This window comes from Typopeltis vanoorti, chromosome 9 (assembly GCF_054136105.1).
Source record: "Typopeltis vanoorti isolate ZY-2024b chromosome 9, IOZ_Tvanoo_1.0, whole genome shotgun sequence".
Lineage (NCBI taxonomy): Eukaryota > Metazoa > Arthropoda > Arachnida > Uropygi > Thelyphonidae > Typopeltis > Typopeltis vanoorti.
In genome coordinates, this window is record NC_143557.1 from 128,576,002 (window position 1) to 128,602,425 (window position 26,424).

The window sequence follows — 26,424 nt, forward strand, 5'->3', positions numbered from 1 at the left end:
TGGTTTATTATCTTAAAATTAGGTCTTGTCCCCAGAGCAGAACTCAACTATTAGTGCATGATATTTAACTTTCTTTGCAGTTATTGGAAGCTGTTCTAAATAAGAACTGAATATGTCAGCATTAACATTTCTTTGGATGCCTACATTCTTATAAATAAACAACAAAAACAATGCATTCATCACACAGAATATAACAATTTTTTTTTTAAAATAAAACTTATCATTAAGAATATTTACCTAGTTGGTAGGTACAAGCCAGTCTTAAAACTTCCAAAGACATATACCTAAAAATAAATAAATATGTCATTTACAAATGCCAAATAAATCCAACAGCATTGTATGATTAGGGAATAAATGAAGTTTCATTCTGATATTTCAATTTAACTAAAGATATTGATATTTACCTCCACCACATCTTAATAATGTTTGGCAGAAAAATAAAAAAGGAAGCTAAGATTGTAAGGCAAATGTTCAAGATTACTTTTATTACTGTACATACACGCACAGATGTTGCAGAACAGGAAATAAAAGATGAATTCTATGAAAAACTACAACTGATCATAAAAAATCAACAAAAGGATATAATTATCTTGTTGTTATTATCTGGAACCTCCAGGGAGTCAAGGACTCATTGAGGGAGGCTATAAATCACCCAAACCAACTATTATACCTTCCCTTAAATTCATTTACACTAGTTGCAATCACTACCCCTAAAGGAAAACTATTCCACTCACTCACTGCTCTGTGACAGAAAACCCTAGCTCTTACTCCTTTCTTGACTGCAAATAAATTTAATTTACATGGGTGCTCTCCATGTTCTCTCTCCACTTTCCATGCAAGGGAAAATTTCATCAGATGATATGATATCCTATAATACTCATTCAAAAGTTTATAGACTTCTATCACATCACTCCTCTTTCTCCTATTAACCAGAGTCTGTAATCCACATACTCGCAATCTGTCCTCATAATCTGGATAATCATTATAACTCTTCTGTGCACCCTTTCCACAGCTTCTTTATCCCCCTTGGAACCCAGAAGACCAAATCTGTAATCCAGGTGTGGTCATATCAAAGCCTTATAAAGAGGCAAAATGACTTCCTCATCCTTACATGTCAAGGTTCGCTTCAACATTGAAACAATCTTCTGAGTTGTATTCGAAACGTTTGCTATGTGACCTTTGAACTTCAAATTCCTATCCACCATTATGCCAAGATCCCTAGCCTCATCAGTTTCTTGTAGAATGACCCTGCTAATATAATATGCCACTGGAAATCTCATCATGCCAAAGTGTATAACTTTACACTTACTAACATTAAACTGACAGCCATTTCTTTTACCCAAGTTTCCAGCCTATTCAAATCATTTTGTAAGTACTGGATATCAGTAGCATTCCTGATTATCCTGCCTATCTTCTCAGATCATAGTGTATCCATTCCCTTCATCCAACTCAGCCATAACACTGTTGTAAAATATGAGCAAATTACTACAACAAGACCTGCTTTTGGTAAACCCATGTTGCTCCTTACTCCTTGCAAATATTAATGTAGAAAGATTAATTTGGCCACATCTAAAAATTTAATAATAAGCAGCACCATGTTTATGAGGAAGAATATACACAAACAAACATGATGGTTATACATTTAATCAAACAGACCATATCATAACCAGTAAGACAGGAATTGCATTCAAAATATTCAGAGATACAGAGGAGCTGAATATGTGACAGTGAGCAATTTCTAATCAATCACTGTAAATAAATGGTAAATATGTTGCAGCACATGCAAATCACCTGTGATACAATATCAACAAACTATTAAAACAGAGGAGAGAAGAAAATATGAGATTGGATTAACACAAAAATCAAAAAATAAGCAGTTGAAAGAGAATGAAAATGTTGAAAATTACATAAATCATATCAAGGAGGGCATAAAAGAAAAAAAAAATCACGAAGAATGTTAATGAAAAAGATAAAGGGTGCGTTAATAACCCACCTGATATTTATGTTGCTTAGAGATATAAAGAGAACAGCAATGAAACCTATAAAATAATCTGAGAACAGAAAAGAAAATTTTTACATAATTGACTGAAGAAATCCAGAACAATTTACAATAAATAACCACAGAACATTTTGGAATTAGAAACAAACAAAAAATAGGTTCATTTTCAACACAACAATAATAAACAATAGTAATGGACAAACTCCAATTACTAGAGATGATACAGTAAACAGATGGAGAGAGAGTACTTTAATGAACTGGAAAAAAAAAACCTAAAAATGCTTAATCTGTGATGAACCTACTGAGACTTTTGAACTTATTGTACCTGTCACCAGAAATATTAACCATCACTAATCAAACTAAAGCAACTCAAAGACAACAAAACACCAGATACCAACGTAATGGTAACTGAACTCCTCAAATATGGTGGTAAATGAATGTTAATTACAGAAATACATAAACTGGTAAATTTAATATGGGAAAAGGAACACACTAGAATAGAAAGAATCACTAATTATACCAATATATAAAAAAAGGAAAAAAAAAACTGAAAATTACAGAGGGATATAATCCAGTCTGCAGGCTCCAAAATTTTACAACATGCTGAAGAAGAAAACATGAAAATATCAAGCAGGATTCTGAAGAAACGGGTCTACAGTTGACCAGATATTTATACCAACACACATATTAATTAAAAATGGGAATACAATCAGTGGATCTATATTTTATTGACCATAAGCATATGATAACATTCAGAGAGAAGACTTTGGAAAGTTTTAAATGAACTTGGAATATCTCAAACAATAATAAATTTAATCAAAATTTTCATAATAGACAGCCAAAGCATAGTACAAGGTAATGGAATTAGAACTTTTTTGCTATTAAAACAGATTGAAGCAAGCAGATGCCCATTCACCTATCCTGTTTAACTTAGCTTTAGAAAAATGTATTTAAGAAACTGTAAAAGACAGCACAAGCTGAACAGTAATATTAGGATATGCAGATAATAAAAAAACCTTTTGCTGAAAAATAGGATTGCAAATCAACCAGGGAATACCATGGTTAAAACTGAATTTAAAAGGTATGCAGAAACAACAATCACAGTGAAAAATGACCAGTTTACCATTGATGACCATCAATATCAAATTCCTGCCATGTACCCTCAAGTGGTATACAAAATATGACAATACTACATGAAAAATTTACATCATTACTAACTAACTATCTACAGTTTTCCTCCAAATCAATCTGTTACCTGTCAAGACTCCAACATTAGCAGATCTTATATTTCTGTCTTCTAAGGCACTTTTTTACCGTATCAATCCAGTTATATCTTGGTCTTCCTCTGGGTATTTTTCCTGCCAACCTGGCAGAGAACACTTGTTTTGCTAATCTTTCCTCTCCCATTCTGTTTAAGTGACCATACCACCTGAGATTAGCTATGCCAACACATTCTTGAATGCTAAGAATGTCGAGTTCTTTCCTAATATCCTTGTTTTTAATATGATATTGCCATTAATACCATCTCTTCACGCCCCTAATCTCTTTCAGTACTCATATCTGTGGTCTCTAGTCTTTGGTCAAGTGTTTTACTTCTAACCCACCTCTCAGATCCATAGATTAAAATTGGTTTGAACATTCTCATATACAGCTAATTTAGTGCTTTGACTAATTTCTCTCTTATTCCATATAAATTTATTCACTTGACTTCCTACCATACCAGTTTTTTGATTCTATTGTCTATTTCCATATTTAATTTATCATCTTCACTAAAAATCGTGTCTAAGTAGCTGAAATGTTTTACTTGTTCAACAGGTTCTCCATTCCCGATGAAGCTGATATTCTCAGTGCTTCTGCCTATTTTCATTGTCTTTGTCTTGCTATTGCTAACCTTCATACCATATCTATTACAACAGTTATTCAATTTAGGGAATCTTGCAGACTTCTAGCAGATTTATTTAGAAGTATAACATCATCAGCATAAGTAAAGAGCTGAGATTAGCGCCTCCAATTTTAATATCAGGTTTAATACATTTTCCTTCATACTGTGATCCATATAGATAATGAATAACAGAGTGGATAATGTACATCCTTCTCTGACACCAGATTTAACATTAAACCATCTTCCTGTACTTTCTTCAATTTTAACTGCTGACTTACAACTCAAATAAAGACTTAAGTATTGCTTGATATAATGCCCCATCAACACCATAGAAGTGTAATGTTTTGAATAGCTTCTCTCTCTCGGCACCTTGTCTTATGCTTTTTCCAGATCTACAAAATTTCAATACAGATCTTTGTGATATTCCCATTACTTCTCAACTATTTGTTGTAAATTGAAAATCTGATCCTGACAGCCTCTATTTGGGCTGAATCCTGCTTGTTCTTCACCAAGCTTCCCTTCCACAATCCTTCTCAACCGTTTCTCAAGTATACTTGCATAGATCTTGCAGGAAACACTCAGTAGGGAAATACCTCTGTAATTCTCACATTCAGTTTTATTTCCCTTTTTATATATGGATACTAAGAGAGCTCTACTCCAATCATCTGGAATTTGTTCCTCTGTACAGGCCTAAGCTATGCAGTGTAGCCAATGTAAGACTTTTATACCTCCATACTTGAATATTTTGTGGTCAAATATCATCTACTCTACCTGCCTTTCCACACTTTAGGTTTTTTCTACTTCAAGTATGGATATGTATGCCTGATTGCATGCCTGGTCAGTGTTTGCTACTACTGGGCTGTCAATGATTGTTCATTTAGCAATTTTTGGAAATAATTACTCCATACTTCACAGATGTCTTTTTCTGCAGCTTTCATGTCACCTTTATCATTTCTTATTCCTTTTACAGCATTCTTTCCTCCATTTCTGAGCTTCTCAAACAACCTCCAGGATATCTTACCACTTTCTTGATATTTATATTCTATGTTCTTACCAAACTCTTCCTATTCTTTACTCTATGCAGATAACATTATCCATTTAAATAATTTCTGCAACAAAAATCATATAAAAAAGAAAACGATGGAACAGGTCAAACAAAATAACTCAGCATCATCAAATTCCTGCCATGTACCCTCAAGGGGTGTACAGGATATAATAGTACTAGATGAAAAAAATTACATCATTACTAATTTCCTATCTACAATTTTTCTCCAAATCAGTCTGTTACTTGTCAAGACTCCAATCTTCCTCTGGGTCGTTTTTTCCTGCCAACCTGGCAGAGAGCAATTGTCTTGCTAATCTTCCCTCACCCATTCTGTTCAAGTGACCATATCACCTGAGATTAGCTCTGCTAACGCATTCCTGGATGCTAAGAATGTCCAGTTCTTTCCTAATATCCTCGTTTCTAATATATTGCCATTGATGCCTCCAATCTCAGGACTCTCATATTTGCAGTCTCTAGTTTTTGGTCAAGTTTTTTACTTCTGACCCAGCTCTCAGATCCATAAGCTAAAACTGGTTTGAACACTGTCTTGTATACAGCAAATTTAGCGTTCTGAGTATTTTCTCTCTTATTCCATATGAATTTATTCAATTGACTTCCTACCATACCAGCTTTGTTGATTCTGTTGTCTATTTCCACATTTAATTTATAATCTTCACTAAAAATTGTGCCTAAGTAGCTGAAATGTTTTACTTGTTCCACCCGTTCACAACGCAGTTGACATTTTCAATGATTCTGCCTATTTTCTTTGTCTTTTTATTGGCTACCTTCATACCATATCTATTACAACAGTTATTCAATTTAGTCAGGGAATCTTGCAGATTTGTAGTGGATTTATTTAGAAGTATAACATCGTCCGCATAAAACAAAGAGCTGACATTAAGTTCTCCAATTTTGATATCATGTTTAATACTACTTTCCTTCATAATGTGATCCATATAGATAATGAATAGCAGAGGGGATAATGTACATCCTTGTCTCACACCAGATTTAACATTAAACCATCTTCCTGTACTTCCTTCAATTCTAACTGCTGACTTACAACTCAAATAAAGACTAAGTATTGCTTGATATAATGCCCCATTAACACCATATAACTGTAGCGTTTTAAATAGCTACTCTCTTGGCACCTTGTCATATGCCTTTTCCAGATCGACAAAACTTAAATACAGATCTTTGTCATATTCCCATGATTTCTCAACTATTTGTGGTAAGGTGAAGTTCTGATCCTGACAGCTTCTATTTGGCCGGAATCCAGCTTGTTCTTCACCAAGCTTTTCTTCCACAATTCTTCTCAACCGTTTCTCAAGTATACTTGCATAGATCTTACCAGGAACACTCAGTAGGGAAATACCTCTGTAATTCTCACATTCAGTTTTATTTCCCTTTTTATATATGGGTACTATGAGAGCTCTACTCCAATCAAGAATTAGTCCCTCTGTCCAGGCCTTCTGAACTATGCAGTGCACCCACTGCAAGACTTTTATACCCCATACTTCAGCATTTCTGGTCAAATATCATCTACTCCTGCTGCCTTTCCACATTTCAGACTTTTGATGGCTTTTTCTACTTCAAGTATGGATATGTATTCCTGATTGCATGCTCTTGTATTCTCTAAGAGCACAAGCTGACTTTTTTGCCAGGAACTTTTGATATGCTTTCTTCACATTCAAGTTAGCCTGAACACGGTATAAATGTATTTGAAGTTAACAAACAGCCGTTCGTGAGTGAGACCAACAAAAAAAAAAAAAGTAACGTCCTGAATGAAAAAGAATACCTAATCTTTTGGATGCTAAGGTGATATTTGTAATATGTTAATAACAAGAGAGATTGAAGGTTCGAATAATAATAATACCAGGAAGAGAACTCCTATACAGAGTTCCGATGTCAAAAATAAGAATGCAAAATGGGTCTTATTTTCTAAGAAATAAAAGAGGATTGAGTTTTATTCAATCCTGTTTTTACTTTTTAGGAAATCAAAACAATTGAAGAATGAGATAAGAATTGAGGGTTATAAAAGTACATGTTCTGAAATTTTTTGTGATTGTTTGGTGCCAGACTAGTCAAAAAAAGAAAGAGGAATGGAGTGTATACCGTTCGATACATCAGCAAAACCGTGTATCGACTCAGCAGTCAACTGAAGAAAATTGTTGATGTATAAAGCAGAGTTGATGAAAGAACAGAGCTTTGTGGAACACTATTATTAGTTGCAAAGCTTGAGGATAAAGATTCATATCCACACAATGCTAAAGTGCATCCAGATAGAAAACTGGCTAACCAGTTGCAAAGTCAGAAAATAGACCATATGATGGGTGCCAACTTAACAGGCTTTGTGTCAAACCCAGACACATCAAATACCTCAGAAATATCAAGGGAAACCACTTGAGATTAATTCAAACTTTTCCATTTGTCCAAAGTGACAACAAAAGAAGATTCTCTGGTGATCAATAGTGGCAAAATCCATGATGATGATAATGAACAACAGAGAAATTGAATTATTTTAAAATCAATGAGGACACAACATTATATGTTTGGAATGGTAAGAAGAAATTTGCCAAGATCATCTATGCAATATGATAGTAATTGTATCACAGCCAGCTGTCTTAATAAAGACAGAAAGAAAGTAAGCAGTTCCAAGATTACAATCCTCTAACTTATCTAACTGTTAATTAACACATTCATGCCAGGCTATGTTTCATGTATTGGCAGCAGCTCATTTGATTTTGGAACATGTCCCTTCTGCTTCTTCAGGTGAGTGGGCATATTTTTACACATTGTGCAATATATGACACACCAGTTTCAAGTATTTTGGTAACATATTTATGTAAAACTGAACCAAGTGAAGTATATATAAATATTTAGTGATATTTCTATTTTATGGTTAAACCACTGCAAATTATCTGCAAAAACATCAAAAGAAAACCAAGACAATTATTGCAATCAGTATTTCCCTCTCATCTTTAGTAACATAGAATTGCATTTGCATCTATTTTATATAGTGGTGCTGAAATATGGTATTCATTCTTATTTCCCTCTGACCATTAAATTCTTTTTTTATATCATTTTAGAAAAAATAACCATCAAAATAATTTAATATTTTCTCATATTTTAGTCTCAAGTAAAGTCTCTGATATGTCACCAGGTTAGGAAATGCAGATTTAAATAAAGTATTGCAATTCCTTATTCTTCATGCAATTTCTAAAAGCAAGGTAAGCTTTGATAATCTTTCAAGATTAGCCAGGCTTTTCTTGGAAATATAGTCTGAAAACTAAAATCCTTTCTTTCTTAGGGTTAAAGAATGGAAGATTGATGTGAAATCACTGAAAATTGTTACAAAAAATTTCCCTTACCTATTATTTTGAAATAGATTTTTAAATAGTATTTTAGTGTATTTCTTGCTAAGTAATATATCAGTATTACTACAGTGGTGGTGAAGATTTTGAAAAGGTTGGTTAAGGCTCCCTTTCAGAAAGAGGTTGACAAAAAAATCTCTACTTTACAATGAACATCATGGATTTACCAAGGGAAGGTCATGTTTTAGCAACTTGCTCACAGTCTATAATAATGTTATCACTAAGTAAGACAAGGGGAATGGATACACCATAATACTTTTGGATTTTGCTAAGGTTTTTGACAGAATACAGCATGGAATACTGTTGTAAATTGGAGAATATGGGATTGGATTATAAACTATTGGCTTGTATAAGAGGATGGCTGACTCACAGATATCTAAAGGTGGTATATGGGGGATGTGAATTTTCAAGATTCAAAGTAAACCAGTGCTGTGCCTCAAGGATCACTCCTCGGTCCATTGTTATTCAATCTGTACATTGACATTGGGAAGAATTTGATATGTCATACAAAGCTATTTTCTGTGTGTCACATAGGTAGGATAATCAGAAATGCTGCTGATATGCAGTACTTGCAGAATAATTTGAACAGGCTGGAATTGTGGGGATGTGAAAATGGCTTTCATTTCAATGTTAATAAATGTAAAGTCATTCACTTTGGTGTGATTCGGTATTCAATGTCATATTATATTATTGGAATTATGCTTGAATAAATTAATCAGGCTAGGGATCTTTGAGTTTTAGTAGACAGGAAGTTGAAGTTCAAGGGTTATATAGAAAAACTGTAAATACAACTCGGAGAATAATGGCAATGCTCCAACAAATGGAGCTCCACTTCAGCTCATACCATTCTTATTCTATTAAGAAATCAGTCATCCTAACACAGTTTATAAATGCTTACAAGTTTTCGACTACACACAATTATCTCAATACTGAGATAAAGAAGTTAACACAGATTTTTAAAAATCGAAATTACCCAACACAGCTAATAAATTACGCCAACAAACAGCAAAAACCCGTCAAAACAATCCAACAACCAAAACAAAAAATCATCAAACTACCATACATCCAGAGCACATACAAAGCCTTCAAACATATCAACTATAAGCTGGTGTTCACCACAAACAAAAAATTGGCAACACTTCTAAAACCTACTACAGCTCACACACACAAAGAAATACTAGAACACCACAATGTGGTTTACAAATTTCCTTGCCAACAAGACTGTGAGGTCACCTACACAGATTCTACTATTAGATCTTTGTGGGAAAGACTACAAGAATACTTCCATGACTGCAATATCCCAATTCCAGAACATTTAAACAATAAAAAAATGCAACAACCAAAAGAAAAACAGAATACAAAATACAGGAAAAACAGAAATAGCTGCCCATGCCTTGAACATACCCACAAATCGACAAGGCCATAAGAGTAGACATACAAGAAAATGAAACAATGCTAAGAATATTGGAAACAATAGCCATAAAGTGTGACAAAAACTCAATAAACGTCTACCAGCTCTACATAATTTCTGAGAGTTGGAAGCTCCATAACATAAAAATTAGGTCACGACTCTGGCCAATAGAATACAGCACAGACACACCAAGTCGGCATGACAAAGCCTCCACTTACTCCATGAGCTCCGATGATGATCTACTGTCTAAATGGCTCACACCCCTGATCTTATCCCATTCTACCTCCTCAAAAATGTCTATGTTCATCCACATCCCAAAGTATTCTCTGCCCACCTTTAATAATTTAAAAAATACGGTATTAAAAAATATAAAAAAACCAGGTTTTTCAAAAAAGTTCACATACCTCTTGCCTCACCAATAATTCTCCCACATCTTTCAACCCCCCACCCCCTTCCGTTTTGTCATACTTCCTTCCTTCAACAATGAATGTATATCACCATACACCGGGATGCCACTGAAAAAGAAGACAGCCAGCAACATCCCACAAAGGTATGTCCAGTTTTTTTTTTCCTATATATTCTTCATACATCTGTCCATATAAAATATCAGTAATTCCCTAAAATTTGAGTAAAAAGTCAATGACATTATAAAAAAAGGGGTACTCCTAAACAAAAATAGGCTAAATAGCCATAAAAATAATATCTATAATATCCTTATTGTCAGTTTCATGTCTTCTTTGATTCTTTTTACAGTACTCTTTCTTCATTACTAAGCTTTTTCACTTGCCTCCAGAACTTTTTTGCGACCTTAATGATTTACCATCTATATTCATATAGAGGTGACTTCTATTTAGCTACTTTTACACATAGCTTTGCTCATACAGTTTTGTCTGTATTCTTTAATGCTGACTCATTTTCTGGGAACTTTTGGTATGCTTTCTTCTTTTCGGGACTGTTTCTTTAAATTCTTGTGTCCACTGTGACTTTCCTAATTTCCTATTCTTGCACTTCACCTAATGCCTCCCTAGCTGAATCAATCAATATTTTCTTCAGAGTTTTCCATTGAGACAAGGTTTGGTTATGTTTTCAAACTGCTCCATCTTTATTATTATTATTTATTAATATTATAATAAGAGACCTCTAGGAAGTCAGGGACTCATCAAGGAAGGCCACATACTACATATACCAGCTATCATATTTGTTCATGAATTCGTTCACACTGCTTATTACACACAAAACATCCAATGGCAATACGTTCCAGTCAGGCACCACTCTATGAGAGAAAAATCTAGATCTCATCCACTTCTTAGCTGCATTCATTTTCAGCTTCCAAGGATGCCCTCTCGTCCTTTCCCCACCCTACATAAAATGAAAAATTTCATCAACTGAACCACAAGGAACCCCACCAGTGGTGGCTCGCACTTAAGCACTGCACACTGCAGTACCCCCCAAGGAAAAAATTAAATTTTGTCTGTGTTTATAAATAATAACAATGTTTACAACATTATATAAATGCAATACAAGTTAAAGATTATGACATTGATTGAATAGTTAATAATTGGAATTGTTCGATTAAAGCTTTAGATTATGAAATAAATGCACTGCGATCTAACAGCGATATTGTTTGCGCTTGTAATTGCACATCACATCATTAGATACACTGCCACTTGGGCAGTATATCATAAGCTTGTGTGCGTTATTTCTGTGAGATATGAAATATTTATTATTGGTGCATGTTCATAGTGAACTATTTTTTGTAAATCTTATTTTATTTTGTTAAAATAACATATTATTATAGATACAAGGCTGAATTATGACTAGCGTCAGTGTTGAAAATTATATTTTTTCAATTATCGTTACACGAAACAAATGCACTGTGATCTAACGGCGATAATTGTTTGCACTTGTCATTGCTATTCATACGAAACTTTTATTATTTGTGTTGAGGATGAAATATTTTTAATAAAGCAATTTTTTAAATGTAAATTTATTTATTAATAAATTCGTTACTGATTAAGAAAAAAAAAATTGTTTTCTTTATTTTGTATATGCAGCCCCCCCCCCCCCTTAAAATTTTCACCGGCCGGCACTGTACCCCACACTGTACTCACAAGGTACACCAATGGTTACCTTAAAGTTTTCGGATTCACATTCTCGGTATACCACTTTTTGATATGTCAGTCAGCCATCCTCTTATCTATGCTAATATTTTATAATCCAAACCCATATTCTCCAATTTATGCAACAGCCTTCCATGCTGTTTTCTGTAAAAAGCCTTAGCAAAAATCCAAAAGTATCATGGTGTATCAATTCCCCTTGTCTTGTCTAGTTCAATGGTAACATTATTGTACAATATGAGCAAGTTGCTAAAACATAACCTTCCCTTAGTAAACACCCATGCTGTTCATTGCAAAGTGGAGATTCACTGTCAACCCATTTCTAAAAGTGAGCCCTAACCAATTTTTCCAAAATCTTCACCACCACTCCTCAGATACTGATTAGCCAATAGTTGGATACATCAGTCTCTGCACCACCCTTGTGCAATGGGATTACCATACATTCTTTCCACTCTTGTGGAATCTTTCCTGTTCTGAGAATTATATAGCCTGGTTAAAGGAATAGCCATTTCTGAACACTCTTTAAGCACCTGTGCTGATATTCCATCAACCCTTATTGCTGAATTCTGATTCAATTTGTGCAACAGCTCTAATACATCCTCCTCATACACCTGACTTTCTTCATCCAGTGAAAATGTAGCAGAGAGCTCAATGTTGCATACACCAGGTTGATAGGTTTTGTCACCCTACACCAGGTTCTGTATCTGTCATCCTACCACCATTTGTAGTCAGTAGAGTTATCTTCTTTCATATTCATTCTTTCTTTTACTTGCAGCATATCGATAGAATTCTTTGGGGTTATCTTTAGCTCAGAGTTAGTTTACTTTCATACTCAGACTGATCTTTCCATACTATAGTTGTGACTCTTTTAGCCTGCTGCTTATAATTTTCATAACGGACATCATCCTTATGCACATGTATTCCTTCCACATCATCCTTATGCACATGTATTCCTTCCACATCATCCTTTTCTTAGCCACTTCCCAAGGAGTACCACATGATCACTGTCACCAACCAGAGGAAGAATAGTTGTCTTTAACTGAAACATCCTCTCACACTATAATAAAATCTAACACTCTTTGACCTCGAGTTCCTTCTGTCACATACTGCTTGAGAAAGTTATCTCACAACAGCTCAATAAATTCAGTTTTATTCTTCCCATGAGATTTTACTGCTACCCAATCAATGTTTAGATAATTAGTCCCTCATTATGATTACCCTTTTCGCAACCATCATCTTCATTCGGTGATGCATTTCTTCATCACTAGCTACTGATCCACCAGGTCTGTAACAACACCCAAACTATGTATTTGATCTTCTTAGAGTCCACCTCACACCAGATGGCTTCAAACCCACTGCTATATGAAAAACTGTTACTAGTATTAGAATCATAGGTCTCAGCACTAACTGGATTCAAGTCAGTCATTTGATATCATTAGCAGCACACCACCTCCTCTCCTGTCTATCCTTTCTAAAAATACTTTACCTTCTACACTCGATACCAGTCAGGTCTCACTAATGCCTACAATCTCAGGTCCCAATATACTGACCAATGCAACAAACTTGATCCCTTTGTTTCTGATACTCCTAGCATTTGTGTACAGACATAATAAGCTACCTGCATGTTCTTTTGTCTGCAGTCTGCATGACACAGTATATGCAGACATCTTTGCACACATTTGATGTGTGCAAAAGATATTTATCTTTTGTTCTTACACACATATATTCTCACCGTTCTTCTCATTATAATTTAGTTTCCCTGACTCTCCATGTTAAGTCTCATACTGGTTATTAGTTTTTCATGACTCCTGATACCAAATGCATTCAAGTTGTCCTTCTTATACAAATCCAATCTTCCCACATATCCTAAAACTTGCACCCATTCTTCTACACAGCTCATGCATTGAATCATTTGCCATCATAGTCCTCCTCAATTCATTTTTGTCATATCAACATAATATGCTTACAATTTTACTTTCTTAACACTTCACGCATGCTTCTTCCAACAACCCATTCATGTCCTCTCTTATACTGAACCCATCACTAGTTAAGTCGTTAATACCTACTACAGTTATGATCCCGTTTACTTTTCTTTTCTTCTTCAATAATGTTTGTATAATCAAGTCTACAGTTTACCTGTAAAGCTGGGAGGAATAACAACACCACGCAAAAATATAATATATGTGATAATGTATTAACTTAATGATATTTTGCTGGACTTCAAATCAGCATCTAGGTAATAGTGTAAGCACTTCAGAACTGTAATGGGCAAGAGATCTAGAAAATTCAGACTTAAAACTGGCTTCTCACAAATTGAGATAAATTAATGCAACCATACTTGTTGAAGTTACATGAGTGCTTCAGTGATGCTGACTGTAACTCCAAAAACAATCCCCTCAGTCTAGTAATAGCTTCTGTGTAGTACCATAATTTCCTTCCATTTAATTGTGTATGAAGGAATATCCACATGGTCTGCTAGTCCTAACTTACCAAAATAATGCTAGCATGCATTCTTGTGTCTTTCATAGTGGACATTAAAGAGCTTTTGTGTCTCTCCACTGTTGAGCTATGTTACAGGCACAAGTCACTTTATATTCTGAATGCATCAAAAGATAGTATGTGTCCTTAGAAGAGAAGATTAACAGCTGCTAGTTTGACATCTGGTTGAAGAGTAATAATGTGAAACTGTGGGAAGTAATGAAACGAATGGTTTTCCTCAACATACCATCAGGTTGATAGCTAACTTGTACAGGGAGCAAGATGCCACAGTGGCTTCAGGTTGGAAAGGGAATTAGGCAAAGATGTCTACTTTCTCCTCAATTGTTTCGTAGCTATGATGAGGACATCAATGTAGCATTGGATGAGCTCAAGACAGGAATTAGGATAGGTGGTAGATCGATCATAATCTGAAGTATGCTGATGATACAGTACTCCTCTGAAATGATGAGGAAAGACTAAGACAAATTCTTGACAGTTAACAAGATAAATAAGAACACAGGACTTCAACTCAATCCTATCAAGACAAAGATTAGGATTCTCAAAGGAAATACAAACAGAGAAACAAGTGTATCTTAATGGTGAAAGAATTGAGGAAGTCAGCAAGTTCGAGTACCTGGGATTCATTATTAATGTGAAGAATTGCTATTCAGAAGACGTCAGAAATTTAGGAATGGCTAAAAACAACAGTCAGAGACTTGTCTAAAATCTGGAAGGATGGATCTATCTTCACTTGAACAAAGTTGAGGATTTTGGTTGCAGCTGTTTTTCCAGCAGCGACTTATGGATGTGAGACATGGAACCTACAGCCTGATAGGAAAAGGATAGCTGCTTTTGAGATGTAGTGTTACAGAAGGCTATTGAGGATATCTGAAAAGCAGACAAATGAATGGATGCTAGAAAGGATCAGCAGAACTTTAAGGCTCCTTAAGCATATTGACAGAAGAAAGTTGATAGGGGTAGACCGTCAGTGAGATGGATGGCCAGTGTGTCTGGAGACTGATCTTCAGAGAGTTGAAGCCTCCAGAAAAGCATACAACAGGACCCCATGGTAAGGACTGGTGTGGCACATCACCGAGCATCTGAGTGACTAGGCAGCATCTGTTGATGTCCAATGAACAGATGGATGGGAATGGATGAAAAGTAGTATGATAATATTTATTTATATATATTCTCTGATACAGGTGACAGAAATGTGAGATCATATGACATTGTATATTATGGATGGGGATAATATTATGTATATTATGGATGGGAAAATGTTATAGCAAGGCTCAACAATAAGAGCCCATGGCAATAAGATTTTGTCAGCTGGTGAGTGGCTGCAGGCTGGAAAAAATACATTTTATTTAATAAAAAAATAATTTTAAAAATAATAAAAAATAATGTGAACTGTAGACTAAAATACAGAAAGATTATTGAAAAGAAAATGAAAGAGTTTGAGAACAGGAATCAAACCTTGGAGATTCAGTGGCACTCTGAAGAAAACATTGATTGATTCTGCCAGAGAGGCATGTGGTGAGGTTGTGTGCAAGGATAAAAAAATCAGAACTCCCTGGTGGACACAGGAAGTTAAAGAGGCAGTGAAGGAAAAGAAGAAAGCATATCAAAAGTTCCTGGCAAATAAGCCAGCTTGTGCTCTTAGAGAATACAGAGACAAATGTAAGAAAGCTAAACAGTGTGTAAAACTAGCTAAACAAAAGTCATGGGAGTACTTTGGCAAGAATATAGAAAATAAATATCAAGAAGGTGGCAAAATATTCTTGAGATTGTTGAAGAAGCTTAGGAATGGAGGAAAGAATGATAAAGGTGACATGAAAACAGTAGAAAAAGATATCCTTGAAGTATGGAGTAATTACTTTGAAAAACTGCTAAATGAAACAAGCAGTGATGACAGCACAGTGATAAAAAACACTGACCAGGCATGCAGTCAGGAATACATATCCATACTTGAAGTAGAAAAAGCCATCAAAGGCTTGAAATGTGGAAAGGCAGCAGAAGTAGATGATATTCGACCAGAAATGCTGAAGTATGGTGGTATAAAAGTCTTACAGTGGCTGTACTGCATAGTTCAGAAAGCCTGGACAGAGGGACGAATTCCCGATGATTGGAGTAGAGCTCTCATAGTACCCATATATAAAAAGGGAAATAAAACTGAATGTGAGAATTATAGAGGTATTTCCCTACTGAGTGTTCCTGGCAAGATCTATGCAAGTATACTTAAGAAACGGTTGAGAAGAATTGTGGAAGAAAAGCTTGGTGAAGAACAAGCTGATATCAGGCCAAATAGAGGCTGTCAGAATCAGATCTTCACTTTACGACAAATAGTCGAGAAAGCATGGGAATATAACAAAGATCTGTATTTAAGTTTTGTCGATTTGAAAAAGGCATATGACAAGGTGCCAAGAGAGAAGCTATTCAATACGCTGCAGTTATATGGTGTCAATGGAGCATTATATCAAGCAATACTTAGTTTTTATTTGAGTTGTAAGTCAGCAGTTAGAATTGAAGGAAGTACAGGAAGATGGTTTAATGTTAAATCTGGTGTGAGACAAGGATGTACATTATCCCTTCTGTTATTCATTATCTATATGGATCACATTATGAAGGAAAGTGGTATTAAACCTGATATCAAAATTGGAGATGTTAATGTCAGCTCTTTGCTTTATGCGGATGATGTTATACTTCTAAATAAATCTGCTGCAAGTCTGCAAGATTCTCTGACTAAATTCAATTGCTGATGTAATAGATATGGTATGAAGGTCAGCAATAAAAAGACAAAGACAATGAAAATAGGCAGAATCATTGAAAATGTCAACTGTGTTGTGAATGGAGAACCTGTGGAACAAGTAAAACATTTCAGCTACTTAGGCATGATTTTTACTGAAGATGGTAAATTAAATATAGAAATAGACAACAGAATCAGCAAAGCTGGTATGGTGGGAAGTCAATTGAATAAATTCATATGGAATAAGAGAGAAATTAGTCGGAACACTAAATTAGCTGTATACAAGACAGTGTTCAAACCAGTTTTAACTTATGGATCTGAGAGCTGGGTCAGAAGTAAAACACTTGACCAAAAACTAGAGACTGCAGATATGAGAGTCCTGAGAAAGATTAGAGGCATGAACAGATGGCATCAATGGCAATATCATATTAAAAATGAGGATATTAGGAAAGAACTTGACATTGTCAGCATCCAGGAATGCGTTAGCAGAGCTAATCTCAGGTGGTATGGTCACTTAAATAGAATGGGAGAAGAAAGATTAGTAAAACAAGTGTTCTCTGCCAGGTTGGCAGGAAAACGATCCAGAGGAAGACGAAGATATAGGTGGATCGATACGGTACAAAGTGCCTTAGACGATAGAAATATAAGATCTGATAATGTTGGAATCTTGACAAGTAACAAACTGATTTGGAGGAAAATTGTAGATAGGAAGTTAGTAATGATGTAATTTTTTCATGTAGTACTGTCATATCCTGTACACCCCTTGAGGGTACATGGCAGGAATTTGATGATGATAATTTTCTAAACAAAATCTTTTTTTTTTTTTTGTATTATGTGCATGAAATATACCAATTATTTTATATCCATTAATCTTCCATTGAAATAATTTTTAATGGGAAATTAATGGTAGGTGCTTAAGGGTCAAAGCTGTATAACTGACAAGAGACCTCCACATAGCCTTTAGAGGAATGCAGAGAACCAACCAGTGCTTATGACCTAATGTCCAATCCTCACCTTCTTCTGGTGCACCCTGTTGGGTATCTACCTGGATACTGAATGAACGAGGATGAGCTGGCAATTTGGGATTTAGCCGACCAAGATATATACTTATTTGCTTAAACCAAAATACAAAATGACGGTACAACATGACAAAATTTCATGCCGGCTGGGGCGTCATCCGGTTAAACAAGGCCCCGTTGTTTTCGCCACGGAACCAGGGAAAAGTCAGCTACTGGAACAAATCTGAAAATACACCCCAATTCAACATCACCAGAGTTAAAGATTGGTACTATCAACATAAGAATCATGAATGGCAAAGAAATGGAGCTAGCTGAGGAATTAGATAACTATCAGATCGACATAATAGGGGTGACTGAAACAAATAAAGACAAAAACTGGTGAGATCTTTTTGAGCAATAAATACAAAATGTTATATTCAGGCAATGACAATCAAGGAAAAGAAGAAGTAGCCATAGTATTCAACACTAAATATGAGGCTAATTTTCTTGAATGGCAGTCAGTCTAAAGTAGAGTGATGTGGGCAGATATCAGAATGTGGAACTGGACATTGAGATCTATTTGTGCCTATGGTCCCACAGAAGGTTCTACTAAGGTAGAAGTGGAGGAATATTTTGAGTCTTTAGAGAAATCAACAGACACAATGAAAAAGGAAAAGTTGGTCCTTGTTGGGGATCTAAATAACAGAGTAGGAAATGATTGTCAGACATACAAAAATATTTTGGGAAAATTTGGAGAAAAGCGCAAAGCTAATAATAATGGCAAATACCTGTTGGATTTCTGCTCAGGACATAAACTGGTTATTACTAATACCATGTTCCAACATAAAAATGTGCACAAATTCACATGGAAAGAAGAGGCAAGGAATTAAAAAAGTCTCATTGACTATGTTACTGTTGATAGTGATGTTTTCTCCCTAGTGCAGGACACAAGGGTATACAGAGGATTTGAAAATGGAAGTGATCACTATTTAGTCTTGGGCAGGATAAAATTGAATTCAATATTGAAAAGAATGACATGTAAGAAAGTTTTAAAGCTAATAAAAGTTGAGCACTTCTCCTATGTGAACTGTAGACTAAAATACACAAAGATTATTGAAGAAAAAATGAAAGGGTTTGAGAACAGGAACCAAACCTTGGAGATTCAGTGGCAAGTATTTAAGAAAACCCTGATTGATTCAGCCAGAGAGGCATGTGGTGAGGTTCTCTGCAAGGATAGAAAAATCAGAACTCCATGGTGAACACAGGAAGTTAAAGAGACAGTGAAGGAAAAGAAGAAACCATACCAAGAGTTCCTGGCAAATAAATCAGCTTGTGCTATTAGAGAATACAGAGACAAATGTAAAAAAGCTAAACACTTTGTAAAATTAGCTAAACAAAAATCATGGGATGACTTTGGCAAGAACATAGAAAATAAATATCAAGAAAGTGTCAAAATATTCTGGAGGTTCTTCAAGAAGCATAGAAATGGAGGAAAGAGTGCTGTAAAAGGAGTTAGAGATGATAAAGGTGACATGAAAACGGGAGAAAAAGATATCCTCGAAGAATGGAGTAATTACTTTGATAAACTGCTAAATGAAACAAGCAGTGATAGTACAGTGGTATAAAACACTCAACAGTCATACAATCAGGAATACATATCCATACTTGAAGTAGAAAAAGCCATCAAAGGCTTGAAATGTGGAAAGGCAGCAGGAGTAGATGATATTCGACCAGAAATGCTGAAGTATGGTGGTATAAAAGTCTTACAGTGACTGCACTGCATAGTTCAGAAGGCCCGGACAGAGGGACAAATTCCCGATGATTGAAGTAGAGCTCTCATAGTACCCATATATAAAAAAGGAAATAAAACTGAATGTGAGAATTACAGAGGTACTTCCCTACTTATAAGACTTATATGATACTGGCATAAATCTTACCTCCCTGGTAAGATTTATGCCAGTATACTTAAGAAACTGTTGAGAAGAAAAGCTTGGTGAAGAACAAGCTGGATTCAGGCCAAATAGAGACTGTCAGGATCAGATCTGCACTTTACGACAAATAGTGGAGAAATCATGGGAATATAACAAAGATCTGTATTTAAGTTTTGTCGATGTGGAAAAGGCATACGACAAGGTGCCAAGAGAGAAGCTATTCAATAATCTAAAGTTATATGGTGTCAATGGGGCATTATATCAAGCAATACTTAGTCTTTGTTGGAGTTGTAAGTCAGCAGTTAGAATTGAAGGAAGATGGTTTAATGTTAAACCTTTTGTGAGACAAGAGGTACATTATCCCTTCTGTTATTCATTATCTATATGGCTCATATTATGAAGGAAAGTAGTATTAAACATGATATCAGAATTGGAGATGTTAATGTCAGCTCTTTGCTTTATGCAGACGATGTTATACTTCTAAATAAATCCGCTACAAGTCTCCAAGATTCCCCGACTAAATTGAATAACTGTTGTAATAGATATGGTATGAAGGTCAGCAATAAAAAGACAAAGACAATGAAAATAGGCAGAATCGTTGAAAATGTCAAATGTGTTGTGAACGGAAAACCTATGGAACAAGTAAAACATTTCAGCTACTTAGGCATGATTTTTAGTGAAGATGGTAAATTAAATATGGGAACAGACAACGTAATCAACAAAGCTGGTATGGTAAGAAGTTAATTGAATAAATTCATATGGAATAAGAGAGAAATTAGTCAGAACACTAAATTTGTATACAGTTGAACACTGTATACAAGACAGTGTTCAAACCAATTTTAACTATTATAATTACGGCTATTTTGCCTGCTTCAGTTTTAACTTATGGATCTGAGAGCTGGGTCAGAAGTAAAATGCTTCACCAAAGTGTTTACTTTGGTCACGTGACCAAAGACTAGAGACCGCTGATATGAGAGTCCTGAGAAAAATTAGAGGCATCAATGGCAATATCATATTAAAAACGAGGATATTAGGAAAGAACTTGAGATTGTCAGCATCCAGGAATGCATTAGCAGAGCTAATCTCAGGTGATATGGTCACTTAAACAAAATGGGCGAGGAAAGATTAGCAAAACAGGTTGGCAGGAAAACAACCCAGAGGAAGACCAAGATATAGATGGATTGATACAGCACAATGTGCCTTAGACGATAGAAATATAAGATCTGATATTGTTGGAGTCTTGACAAGTAACAGACTGATTTGGAGGAAAATCGTATATAGGAAGTTAGTAATGATGTAAATTTTTCATGTAGTACTATCATATCCTGTACACCCCCTTGAGGGTACATGGCAGGAATTTGATGATGATGATGAAATTAATGGTATTGCTCAGAAAACACACAAATGAATATGCATAATATATAGGGCCATTCTAATAACAAAAATAAAATATAAAAAATTATATTTCCCAAAACAATCAGTGTTGTTGTTAGTGCGCTTCCATTTCTTATTATTTATTGATGTTTTCTTCTTTGAACGTTTCTCACACGGAGGAAATATTCTCCAAACAATGATACAATCCTCATCACTTTATGAAACTCTGACTGATTAGGTCATATCATATCATTAAAAAAAAAATGGAGGAGGGAGAGTCATAGGTGAGTACATTTTTTTTCATGATGAGTAGGATTTTATATAATTTATGGAACCCTGTTATAGCCACTGGCTAAAAAAGATGTGGCAAAGATAAGTGCATTCTTTAGCAAGGCATATATCAGAGGAACAAACAGCCTTGGCCCAATGTGTTAATGCTTTAAGGATACCAGATTGATGGGCTGGATGATAGTGTGACTGTCAGCGTACCTTCTAGCATGTGTAAGCTTTCTGTTAACGACCGAAGCATTCATGTGGATGAAATATTAACCATCATCTTAAATTTCATATCCATATTATTTCAATGAAATATTAATGGTATTACAATTTTAAAGGGCACTTTTCATCCACGACAACCTTGATACACATCAAGGCTGTTCGAGGGATAAACAGAAAAAGATACTGAACTATTTGAAAAAAATGGCTACTGTGTGTAAGAAGGACAAACAATTCTTTGATCTTTTAAATATAGTGAAGTGTATTTTAGGATGGTGATTGTATGCACTAAAAATGTACCCCAGTGTGTCCGGACAATAGAGTTAGATGGAAAATGCATGAACTTAGTACAATCAGACTAAAGGTTTGTCTGTTTTTGTGGTTAGGCTGAGTTGTTCTTCATATATTATACAGAGAAATGGCTAAAGGATAGGAGGCACTTACTACAGTTCTATCTAGCTGCATGCATATTATTCCCTTCCATGTAAAAAAAATTGGTATGAACAGTGAATTTCAACAATTCAAAATTAAATAACTCATGTGACAGTCAACCATTTATACACTTCTTTGTTTTCATATTAAGTAGTCACGTCATGAAATTGAGTTCAGATAGGTCACTTAAGAAGGCATGTTAGAATAATGAGATGTGACATTAAAACTGACCATTTTAGAAGAGGTGGATCTTTTTTAAACATATGGGATGTGTATAATAATGTTTCCTGTGCGTGGTTTTTTTTTTTCAAATACTTGAGGATGATCAAGAAAAAGGTAATATTTAGTGAAGTATTTAAAAGAGTGGTCTACTATTTGGACATGCTTCCAGCAATTACATTGCTGTGAATTTAGCTCCATTCTTCTAAGCAGATAATATTCTCAAAGAACTTTATTTGACAAGATGGTAACGGCATTATTTGTTACACTAAAGTTTGTGTGGAAGATACCGTTCTACTCAATGTAGTAATACCATACTAGCATTTTATTTTTGTATTTCAGGGTAAACTGCACCATAAAATGATCTAAATTAACTGCACTTCAGTATCATGAGTAAACTAAGGGTTAAATAAACCTACACCCCCTGTTCCTGAGATCACATATTTTTGCATCCTACTTCAGGCCTCTAATAAGTAGAGTGGTCTCACACTAGGTAATAAAAATTATTTATCACCTAAAGCCTTTCACAAATAGCCATGTCAGAGGGGTGGGGAGATTTTGACCTAGAGCTTGTTGGCTGGAGAGAAGAGATAACATCACCTACCAAATAGGATGGCTACACATATCATTTCTGAGTTTTTGAAACAATTAAAGTTAATGCCTGCAGTTTTGCAAGTCAAAATCCTAGCAATATTTAAGAAAGGCAAGCAGATATGCATTACTTTGGATTTCAACTTACAAAACTGATGATACTTCTGTGATATGGTCTCACCATACAGGATAAGCTCACACATCCTGAAACTTAAGTACTGACATGTATTGATATTTAAGCTTTATGTAAGGTGTTCCAAATGTTATTTCTTCCTATGGGGTTACCTGAAGGAAAAGGTGTACAGGAACAAGCTTCAGACAATCTTGGAGAAATTAGGGTGCTGCAGCCAAACACATTAACAAACGTCATGGAACAAGCTGCAAAAGGAGCCTGCTTTGAAAATGAACAGAAAATGAAGCCATTTATGTGATGTGGTTTTTCATAACTAATAAAAAAAACTTCAAGCTCTGTATTTCATCATAACAAAAAATAAAATAAAAATAATTGATAAATAAAAAAAGGTATTAAAATTTTAAACCCCTTCGTGACTTATGGGCCACCCTGTAGTAATACATGAGAGACAACTGGAATATATATGTAAAAAAACAAAACAAAACAGATCAATACTGCAATATTTTGTTGTGATCACTACATAATCACCAAGCAAATATACCAAATGTAAGCATTACATACAGTAAGCTGTAAAAATTTTACATCAGACTAGTTACTTTCCCAAATAAAAATGTTTTCAATTCAGAAGCTTCAAACAGATTACAACTAGAGCATAACAGTAATAATGAATGAATTTCCCACATTCTATGTGGAACTTAAGTATAATAACAAAACAAATAGATTAAGTAAAATAAAACAACTTAAAACTAATAATACCATAAAAGAACCAGATAATTTAGCATCATTTCGATACTGTTGTCATGTCAATATGTAAAATTCTAGCCAATCAAACTAAGATGGAAAAAAGAAAAGTAAAAACCAGACGGCAATGATATGGAATTTCAAAAGATTTGCAGCCACAAAGGGGTGGATTCCACCCCTGATGATTTTCAGTTAAACTGGTCAACTAATAATATTTCATTTTTAGAATACAAATGTCAAATTCAAAACATTGGAAAATGTGGATTCAAAAAACATCCTGAATTCAATATCATGCAAGAGTATGTTGGATTTTTTTTTTTTTTTTTTTTGGGGGGGGGGGGTCCAAATCCATGTGGCATCTCATCACACAGGACATGCACCACAAAAAATGCTCTGAGCATAAAGAAATAAATCAAAGACAAACCCAGGATGAGATTCAAACCGACAGCTTCTTAGATGAACAGATACACTATCCAGTAGGGTAAACAACCTAACCTAGCATTTCTTTCATGTGCAAGCAAAATTGGATATACTGTAAATGCAAAGGTGTATACATGAAAAGCTAATGTGAAGTGGCCATTAGAGAAAAAACTGGGTGTAACAGTTTTTTCTCTAATGGCCAAACATTTCACGAATGCAGTCACTGCCACTTTGTTTCATGTGTGAAGGGGAATCCATGGCATGGTCTGCCAGTCCCAACTTGTCATAATGATAATGCCAAATGTATTTTTATATCCCCCAAAAGGCAGATGTCAACAGTTAATAAATCTTCTTCTGTTAATAAATCACTGAACTTTAGCAACAATAAATCTATAGTACATCAGTACTAGAGAGATAAAAGTTATATAACCTTTTTGAAAATTCTGTTCTAAAGATCAAAGAGACAGAACTTTTTGGAGCCATTTTATCTCATTCTCCTCTGTTTACTATTAGATCAGGCTTCCTCAGTCCAATTTACTCCTATAGCAAGGTTCTGCTGCTACTGTTCTCAAATAAGTTGGATGAATGTGTCACATGCAGTGATGAAGACCATCTGCCATGTAAACCTTCATAAACACCAATGCCCAAAGTGGGCTTCAAAAAGCAAGCTTGATGAATGGAGAACAAATAAACTATTTCCAGTCAGCTAATTGTGCATTATTTTCAATAATTTTTTTGAATATTTTCTACCAATGTACAATACATCAATTTGTTTAATGGTATTAATTCACAACACAAGAATAATAAGAAAATAATTCATATTTAACTTATTTGTTGATATTTCGCTGGTATTACATCCAGCATCTTCAGAGCACAAAAACAGTTTTGTCACAATACCCAAACAACAACAATTTAGTTAACAGTGGGACAAGGAACTAAAGTCCAAACTGGCACCATTTACTGTTGGTTAGAGAGAGAGAGAGAGAGAAGTATTAATTCGATATTAAAATGACTTTTTGATAAAGAGATAGAGCCATACTTGGTAAGGTTTGGGAAATGCTATAAAGCTGCTGCTGATTCCAAAAACAATATCTCTGCCTTATAACGATTTCTGTGTAGCACTTTTCTTCCATTTGATCATGTGTGAAGGGGGATCCATGGCATGGTCCCAACTTGCCATAACAATAATGCTGAATGTATTTTTTATGTTCTCCAAGGCAGATGTCAACAGTTCTTTCTGTCTGTTCATAGTAAACCAGGTCACGAGTATACAGCACTTCATCATTCCTGGATGTGATAAAGGAGTTTGTCCTAGGTGATGAAAGTTGCCAATTTAACATATATAGTTTAAATGTGATGCAGAGCTGATATTTATTAAGTACTCTAGATATTTGGAAGACCACATCAAAAATCATAAATCTGCATAAAAAAGGTAATAAAGAAGACATCAGTAATTACAGACCAATCTGTTTATTATCACATATATATAAAATATTTGCCAGAGTCATACTAAACAGAATAGAAACCTCCATCAGTGAAAATAGCTGCAAAAAACAGGCCGGTTTCAAAAGTTTTTTCCACTTTTGTTTTCTTTTTATATAGATTTTAAAAAAGGCATTTGAGCCACTGAATATACTTAATAAAATCACTATTCCAAGCTTTAATAGAACAAGGAGTAGAAATAGCATATATCCAGCTCATAAAAGATATTTACAGAAAAGGTACAACAAATATCACTCCTTTCGATCACATAAATAAAATTAATTTAAGTAGAGGAGTACATTAGGTTGATGTTTTATTACCTAATTTTTTCACATCTACTCTGGACAGCATCATTCGAAAAACTGGCATGATAGGAGGAATAAACATTGATGGTGAACTGTTAAATATTCTATTATTTGCCAACGATGTGGTATTAATATCTCACTCCCCTGAACACTTACAATCAATGCTGAATGACATCAGCCAAAACTGCCAAAATATTGGATTGGAAATACAACCAAACAAAACAAGATGGATAAAAACAGAATACTGTAAAGAT

The 26,424-nt window shown here is 34.8% G+C and overlaps 1 protein-coding gene across 1 annotated transcript in view; it reads right to left on the reverse strand.

Moving 5' to 3' along the window:
• The window catches only part of LOC150103529 (terminal nucleotidyltransferase 4B-like), a 161,902-nt gene that overhangs the window by 108,991 nt on the left and 26,487 nt on the right, over positions 1-26,424 (reverse strand). Inside the window, exon 3 of the mRNA XM_090397691.1 lies at positions 238-284. Coding sequence (XP_090253817.1) covers positions 238-284 — 47 coding nt within the window. The remainder of the gene's footprint in view (positions 1-237; positions 285-26,424) is intronic.